Source organism: Lepisma saccharinum, chromosome 17 (genome assembly GCF_977018435.1).
Source record: "Lepisma saccharinum chromosome 17, izLepSacc3.1, whole genome shotgun sequence".
In the NCBI taxonomy this organism is placed as follows: Eukaryota; Metazoa; Arthropoda; class Insecta; order Zygentoma; family Lepismatidae; genus Lepisma; species Lepisma saccharinum.
In genome coordinates, this window is record NC_139245.1 from 44,044,887 (window position 1) to 44,054,152 (window position 9,266).

Genomic DNA, 9,266 nt, shown 5'->3' on the forward strand with positions numbered 1-9,266 from the left:
AGTGAATGAGTGGTGTTCTGTCATGGGTATTAACCGATTGTGGTGGCCACCCAACTCGCCAGATCTGAACTCGATTGAGAATTTGTGGCACCTCAGGCTTTAATTATTAACAGACATATAAAACAGGGCCCAGGATTACTCCAAAGTAAATATGAGTGGCGTAATTGCCTACATATCACCTAAAACACAGTTTGCATTCCATTGTGTTAAGTTGTGCAGTTACTTTGTTACAGACTGTATATAAAATAATGCTGGTTCCTGAGAAAAGTGCGTAGCGCCTGAATTGTTTTTAGTTTTGTCTACCTTTCTCTACAGTACATTTACAGATAATGTAATTCACATTCAGATGCATAATTTGAAATCCAAAATCCATTGTATAGATGTCATGTTATCCATAGTTTTATGTAATAATGGCAAATTTTTACCTCCCCAGCATGTGATCCCAAATTGATGCCAAGCTTTCCACAGCATCGGAACATGAAGTCAAAAGCTCCACAGGCTCCAGTCCCTCCAGTGGAGACTGCCACAGCCGGGGACCAATCTCTGCACCTGCCGGCTATCTCCGATTTGGTAAATATTTCACTAAAATCCCTCAAGACTTTCAGAGTTGCTTTCCAAGTTGATGCTGCTTTGTGTTGTTTCATTTCCTGTTAGCTTGCTCCTTCATTGGTTTTGAAGTGAGATCTGTAATGAATTGCTGGTTTGTAGGACTGAGCTGATACCGATGCCAGCGTATTGGTATCAGAAAGTATTGGTTAGAAATCATTTACCAATACTTTCCCGACAATTTGTTCCTTCACAGGGTCAACAAAAATGGGAACAACACTTCATGGAGGGCTTCCCCGATGGCGCAGTGGTAGCGTCGTTGCCTTGTAATCAAGGGGTCCCAGGTTCGATACCTGGTGGAGGCTCATAGCGGTTCGGATACCACTTTTAAACTGTAGGTCCAGTCCCGATTAGCCATCCTGTGCATAAAGTAAACTTAAAACACCAAATCAATCAACCAATCAAAAAACACTTTCGTGGAGCCTAATTATCTTGTAAATCATGCAAATTTCAACGTTTCCTTTTACTTTGGACCAATTTTTGATTTAATTCTTGAATATTTTAAAGGAAATTTCTCGGTAAGTCGATCCACATAATTGGAGAAGCATATTTCCACACAATATTTTGAACAACTTTTAATTGTTACAATTCTCAAGTATCGGTATCGGTGGGAATCGGGAAGAGTATTGTCATCATCATTGGTTCAAAACTATATCGGCTCAGCCATACTGGTTTTGTTTTCCTTCAGCTGTCTTCATGATGGCTGTAACATCCTGTACAACACTATAGTTCATGTAACTTTTGGTATGATTAGGGTTGCTGTATTTCATAAGTAAAAATCCGGAACACTGTTGACCGGAAGCTTGTTGGGGAGCAGGAGGGAGCTGCTGGACCCGACAAAGTTGTGTGTATGTTCATATCCATTATCATATTATTTACACTTCTTAAAAAAACAAAACAGAAATCCACTTTGAAATATATCATTAATCTTGCAATTCCTTTTTGGTGCCATAATGAACTAAGCTGCTATCACACAATGTCGAAACTTTATTTGAGAACTGCGGACTGAACAGCACTGACTGTTTACAGAAAACAGCTTACTATGCATTGGAACTTAACTTCAGTGATGCTAGCAGACTGCAGTGCTATCATGAAGTTCAATATCTTTGCAGCATCTTCTTGTAACTTGATAACTCTTATATTATCGAGAGGGAGCGGTTCAATGTACAGTTAGATTGTTTAGTAAAATGAGTATTTTAATATTACGCATTTAAATATAAATAAAGTTGAGGAAAGTAGTCTTAATCGTTTTTCTTTCCCACCCGATTCCAGGACATTTGTGCATCCCAAAGATACTAGGACAAATGATATCATTCCAGGATTGTCCTGAAAAATCTTGGGACGTAAAGCAGACCTAGGTATGATGAACCTATCAAAATACAATCTATCAACCAGGCCATCCAACATACTGACACACTGTTCCAATGAATGAAGGATATACATTTCACATTTTTGGAATAAGTTGTTGCAAGTTTGCAATGTGTTCAGAAAAACGTGAGTTCAATTCTACTACAAAATGGTTAAAAAATGGAAGATAATGGTTTACTTTGTGATATTCTTTTTTACTCTCAGATGGTGCATATGTTCCTCCCATTTGACGGCTGGGTGTTCTATGTTCCTTCATTTCTTCATCATAGTCTCCTTGTACTTTCTCTGCTTTGGAATAAATTTCATTAAAGTTCTCAGAAATCTCTCGTCGAGTTTTTTTTTTTTTTAAAATATCTATTAGAATACTGGCATATTCACAGTACTGAACAGTCCACCTATTGAGGTGCACAACATAATCTTGCACTGCATGAAAACAATTTCGTTATAACAAGTGGATATACACTATGTTGCCATTCGTTACCGGACACCCCATACCAGTACGTTAATCTGGTCGAACCCTTTGAGGACGACTTTCCACCAATTTGCGATACGTGTCGACGGGAATCTTCCCCATTCCTCCTGCAAAGTGGCAAACAGCTCAGTGGTGTTTTTTGGGCAGCATGGCCTGGCGCTCAAGCGGTGCTCCAAATCGTCCCAAAGGTGTTCAATTGGGTTGATATCTGGACTTTGGGCTGGCCAATCAAGTTTTTGCACACCCATGTCCTCAAACGATGTGTTGATAATGTCTGCCATATGACATGAAGCATTGTCGTGCTAAAACAGGTATGGGCCAATATTGAATTGTTCCCACAAAGTCGGTAGCGCAGAATTGTCCAGAACCTTTTGGTACACATCGGCATTCATGTTTCCCCGAACTAAAACAAGAGGACCTCCACCGAATTTCACTGTGGGTATGATACAGTCCTGTAAACAGCGTTCACCGGGCATACGCCACACACACACACATCCATTGGATCGCCACATCTGGTAGCGCGATTCATCACTCCATAGGATGGATTTCCATTGTTCGAGAGTCCAATGGCAGCATTCCTTGCACCACTGTAACCGACGGTAGTAACCGCAATATTGGACAATTTGTTTTGTTCAAAATCATAGGAAATCCAGATTTTATAATTTCTCACAGAATATATTAAATAATCATGGTTGTGGTAAAACAAAGTGTTAAGAATTCTTTCCCGGACATTTTTAAAACCTTTAAAAGGACTTATAGTAATGATTTCAAGAAAACAAGCAAGTACATAGCAGCTCTTTATACACACGTGTATGAAGAAATTCATAAATCAGTCATGGAACTCTGACAGAGCAGATTTAGATTTTTTACAATATACCACAATGTACGAATATAAGATTTGGTTTTAAAATTGGGAAACAATACCATGATTTTAAGATTTTAAGATCTACATCAGAACGTTTTGAAATTTGAACATATTGCAAGGTAGGGTCACATATTTATGGTGAATAAAAAATTTGGATTTCAGAATAAAAACGGCACATTTCTGTTATAATGTTGATTTTAAAAACTACACTTATTACGCAAATGAAACATTTTCCTTCAAATAGCACATTTATGTAGTTGTCAGTTTATTGCTGTGTAAAGGAGTCCTCTTTCGCTTCTCAAATATTTACAGCAAAATCAACTTTCCATGATTTGCATAACTTGCAGGATATTTCTGGCTTCAGAAAGTGTTGCTTTGCTAAGTAAATCCTAAGTTTCGTGTTTAAGAGTTGATTTTGCATTTTGCAGTTTATTTCGTGACAAAACATAGCAGGAAAATGCACCTCACACCTTTTCAAAAACATGAACATTAGAGTGTGATTTCATATTTCCGTCAAATATGAAATATGCATGGCTGTGTGCATTGGTAATGTAATAACAAGGGTAATCTATCACTGACAAGAAAATCTCTGGGAAAGTGCTGTGTTTCTACAGAAAATGTAGGCATGTTATGTTTAGCCTGTGGCGTTAGAAGCTATCTGCAAAGAAAATTCGTAACGCTGGTAAAGTAGTCTTATTTATGAAGAGACAACAGCAATATTCTAAAGCATATGATATTTGTGCTGTTGACAAACTTTAGACCTTTTCTGATTCTGCAAAGGAATGTTTGTAAGATATCAAAATTTGTTTCTTTCAGCTTGGTTCTTTGGTGAAGAAGAGGCGAATTGAATGAGAAAGTGGATCCAAGATCATTTGATTTGCATTTCAAAATGCACTGTACAGTGTTGTGTGTTACACATTGTGTTCATAAATATTGTATTACATTTTTGTAATAATAAATTAATAAACAATGATACCTGTATTTTTATGTGGTCCTCAGTTGACAACCTCTATCACTGAGCAACAGGAAGGTGGTTATTTACACGGAAATATGATAAGGTGAAGGTGGCACATTGGAATCTGCAAAAATGCCATTTTAAAAGTGCATTCTGATATTTTACTTTCTAACCTCAAAAAAAATTGTCATACAGTGTCTACCAGTCAAGAAAGTCAAGTAATTATAATCTTGTGGTCAAGAATTGTTTGCTACTTTTTACAGAATGGTGAATTTACATTGTTATATACCTACACTGGGATTTAATTAAATTGAATATCTGGAAATCTAAAATTGTATTAAGTTGTGGTTAAGATTTTTTTCACTTTGTTTCTTAAGAATTATATACTTGTATGCATGAAGTTTTGTAAGGAAGTAATGTGGCCATTCCCATCCAGGGTGAAGTCTAAAGTATTAATTCTGACATGCTCTAATAATTAAAGCAAGTCTAAATCTCTTGTTAAAGTATACCTTTAGTTTTCATCTTAATGGCCTTGTGGTAGTGTTTTCTTAATATAAATATATTTTCTTAATTTCCAACTATACTTAACTAGAAGGTGATTAAATAATTGTTAAGAAAAAGGAATAAAAGGTTAAGAATTTTGGATTTATTTTGGTAGACACCCCGTCATAGTGCATACCTGTTGCGACACAATTTGGGCACAGTTAAGGACTTACCTAGCTAAACCTAGTTTTATTGAGATTTTTTTGCAAGGTGCACAATTCCCTACATATTCGCATAAAACAATAAGAACAAAATGATAATCTTTGTTTCAGTTTTGGTTATTTATTAAATGGTATGCAGTTGTGATTAATTTACTTTGCTCTTCCATCTCTCTAAGTTAATTGAGACAATCAGAATAAATCAAGATGTAGTAATACAATTGATGAATGAACAATCACAGTAACCCTTAATAATTGTAATTGCTCCCGGTGGAGGCACATAGTGGTTCGGATCCCACTTTAAACTGTAGGTCCAGTCCGGATTAGCCTTACTGTGCATAAAGTGGACTTAAAACACCAAATCAATCCAATCCAATTGTAAATGCATATCCCACACCATAAAACATGTGACTTAATTCTCTTTCCAGATATACAACCTTGGTGACAATGAAGTTCGACCAGAAAGGAATACGTGATTAAATGCACAGAGGCATAGGCGGTGGAATGGGTGACCCGCAGAAGTGATGCATGTGTGTAAGAGGAGGCGTGTGAGCAGGCAAGAATCGTGATCCCAGTATGTTGCACCCAAGGTTACGTAAAGAATGAAAACGGGGAACTATACGCGTGACATTGAACTTCGACCAGGCACCAGACCCATATGGAAAATTCCAGATAGTGGCGCATTCGACGGAAGCATGACGTCACGGACACGATAAGGGAGTCCGCCGTATATAAGCGCGTGCTGTGCACCGAGGAACCGCAGTGCATCGTCAACATGGCCAGGGGCAAACCTATTGACAACACCGTGAGGAGAAGAGTGGTGGAGTTGGAACGGGATAGACTCAGTGAACGGGAAATAGGGCGCCAACTGAACTTACCCAAGTCAACCATCCACTGCATCATCAAACACCACCAAAATACGGGTACTACAGAGCCAGGTAAGGCCCCCGGTCGAAAATGCCTGCTGAGCGTGCGTGACCTACGGATATTTAGGCGCTATATCCAGACCAACAATCATGTTTCTGTGGCCGAATTACGACTGTGGACTCGAGAACGCTTTCACATTGAAGTGTCAACCAGAACCATTCGCCGTTACCTACAGCGATGCGGTTACCAAGTGTAAAAGGCGAAACGTAAACCCTTCCTTTCCATGTTGAACAAAGGCAATCGACTACTGTGGGCACGAATGTACCGGGGAAGGACATTTTGGCAGTGGAACAGGGTTTTGTGGACGGATGAATCCATTTTCAATGTTGTGTATGGGAAAATACGGAAAACAGTAATTTGTCGGAAGGAGGAACAGAATGAAGCAAAATGTTATGCACGTCGGGTACAGAAACCTGCGTCAGTGATGGTATGGGGATGCATGACGGCATCTGGGGTTGGCCCACTACACGTCCGTGAGGGCATTGTGAATGCACACGCCTATACACGCATACTGGAGCGGCATCTTCCCACGGTGCGAAGGCACCTGTTCCACAGGCGGCATCTCATCTTTCAACACGACAATGCCAGGCCTCATGCAGCGTGGCTGACAAAGAGAATGGTTGACTCGCCATCACGTGCGAACTCTGCCATGGCCACCATCGAGTCGCGACCTCTCGCCCATTGAGAATGTGTGGCGTGTTCTTAAGCGACATGTGAAACAGAGGGGACCCACGACAGTGGCTGCTCTTATCGCCTGCCTGCAGGAGGAATGGCACCGCATCGATGTGGAATACCTTTGTTCCATGTAGCCTGCTGAATAAAATATGTTCAGCTTATGCATGTGTTCTCCTTTCACAATGCACTCCTATATTTGTGACTGGTCGAACTTCATTGTCACTAAGGTTGGAAGATTGAACTAAAATACACAGTATTATGTAAAATGCAAATAATAAAACTCTACAATGCAAATTTAAGAAATTTAGAAAATCATTTCACGAGTTGCACATCAGCTGCGGATGAATCACAATGGACATGATCAGGACAGAGCCGCATTACCTGTCCAAACTTTTGATTGCGTTAATGTCTACAGCATCCCCTTTTCCATATAACATCCTTATCTTGAGATTGTCCTTGTTCTGGTATTTAATTTCCACATATTGCAACACTGTCATTCCACCCTTCCACATTCCAGTGATACATTTACTTTGTTGCCAGTAAGTCATTGGGCACAACAAACTTAAGGCCGAATCACACAGAACTAGATTTCCAGTAGGAATGCCCTACTTGGTGCTAGACTGGCTACCTGACTAGAAATGATTGCTGCTAGATGCTGTGGAAACAGTCAACCTGGTCATGTAAAGATAATCTGCGAGTTTGTTGAGCAAAATGGGATTTTGTCTGTGTTCACTGTTGGATGGGAAAAAAAGTAATTTAGGAATTCATAGATAGCAATGAGACTTATACCCAACAGATGTGATTAGCCGATAATGAAAACCCTTATTATTAAAACTAAAACTGTGAACAAAATATTTTTTCAATGAATGAATCTTACAAATCTCATGTATGAATAATAGGGGTGTGTGGGATGGATAATCGGGATGAGATTTTTAAAATCCTGATGTTTGGACAGGGAAAATTCTCCATTTCCTGACAGTCAGGAAATTTTAAGGAGGGAAATATTTGCAATTTCCCCGACACTAAAAATATTGCATTCTACACACTATTCTCCCCTCAAGCTATTATTTGTACACTTCTACGAAAAAAAAACTTATAATCTGAAAACTTTTCGGACACACACAGTACAGAAAACAGGAGAATTGTCCACTTTTAAACACTATCATTTGGAATTTCCTGACCTTTTAAAAGCATGTTGAGTACACCTTAACTACCATCTTTTTTAAAGAATTTCTAGCACATGCTTTACTTTTAAAATCTGGCAATTGTAACAAAAAAAGGAACAGTAGCTCTTCTCCTACAACGTTCTTCCTCAAGTTGCTCGTCTGTGCAATGCCTTGTGGGAAGCAAATTCTACCAAGAACGGTAACGAGTATCGTGAGAGGCAAAAGATAGATGAGCAACACAGAACTAGTCCCAAGTCCAACTGAAAAATCCAGCATGAAATATAGCCTCATGTGATTCAGACATTAGTGGAGATAGGCCACAGTTGCATTCCCATGTAGCTTATTTGTAGTCTGGTTCTTTTAAAATGAGAAATCATTAAAATCGAAAACAAGTGGAAGGGCATGGAATTCTTTCACTGCACAATAGTTAGACAAAACTATTGTTCCAAGATTTAACCCTCATATAGTAACAAAGATGGTGAGATATAAAATCTTTCCTCCCCTTAATTTAATTAAAAATATGTGACCTCCATTAAGGATACTGCAAATTCAGTGTTGACAGTGCACCCTAAATACATACTCTACTTCTATTCGAAATTTCAAACTTTAACTGGACATGATGGAGCCTTAATTTCTCCAGGTGTTTCCACTTACAAACATGGCTACATAAACACAACCACTTTCTGCCCCCCCCCCCCCCCTCACAAGAGTTCAAGTCTCAAATGAAACTGAAAAAGCTAGACAGTCCAATTCTCATCCATGTTTACTTGCATGACTATAAAAATTAGGGCTGTTTAATTTTTCCTAGCGGAATCATAGATTTTCAGTGGCTAGAAGAGCAGGCAAAAGCAACAGTTCATCTCAACATTTGTCCTTTTTAAATGATGGTTCACTCTTTCTTGTGACAGATTGGGAGACTGGAAACACTGGATCATAAACCCTCGCCCTCCTTGGGAAGCAGATGACAAGATCAAAGGCATGGGTAAGTTAAAACTGAACCCAAACAGGATTGTGAAGGCATGGAACTGCTTAGTTAACGCTGTGGAAATAAAATAAAGGATCCATAGCCAATTCTTGCTTGAAAGCTCGTGGGGGTAAGTAAATCACACACCGTGCTTATGCCGGGTCAGGTAGTTGCGGAGTTCCTGTTGATGGGGGATGAAGGTTGCTGTGAAATTAGCTTTGTTTTATCTAGTTCAAGTGGGAAGTGGATTCAGCAATTTCATCTTGTCCTCTTCCCTTCTATGCCAGTCTTTTGTGTGACTGCTAGTATCAGTATGAGTGTAATTATTTCCGCCGAGATTTGATTGCGACCATACAGCTTTGAATGACTGAACTAAAGAAGACTAGAGTTTGAGTATAAGTTTTTGTTTCAAGTCCACTTTATGCACAGATAGGCTAATCGGGACTTCACATACAGTTTAAAGTGGGATCCGAACCACTATGTGCCTCCACCTGGGGTCTATTGGTTACAAGGTGACTGATGTTATCACTGCACCATTTGGGAGGTCCCTCTAAAGATTTATGGAAA

General features: G+C 39.1%; 1 protein-coding gene across 5 annotated transcripts in view; it reads left to right on the forward strand.

Moving 5' to 3' along the window:
• Positions 1 to 4,284, forward strand: part of Cdc2rk (cyclin-dependent kinase 10) — a 48,934-nt gene extending 44,650 nt beyond the window's left edge. For all 5 annotated transcript variants that reach the window (XM_083138592.1, XM_083138590.1, XM_083138591.1 and 2 more), the window contains 2 exons: positions 434 to 570; positions 4,128 to 4,284. In XM_083138592.1, coding sequence (XP_082994718.1) covers positions 434 to 570; positions 4,128 to 4,163 — 173 coding nt within the window. In that variant the 3' untranslated portion in view covers positions 4,164 to 4,284. The remainder of the gene's footprint in view (positions 1 to 433; positions 571 to 4,127) is intronic.
• The last annotated feature ends 4,982 nt before the right edge of the window (positions 4,285 to 9,266 follow it).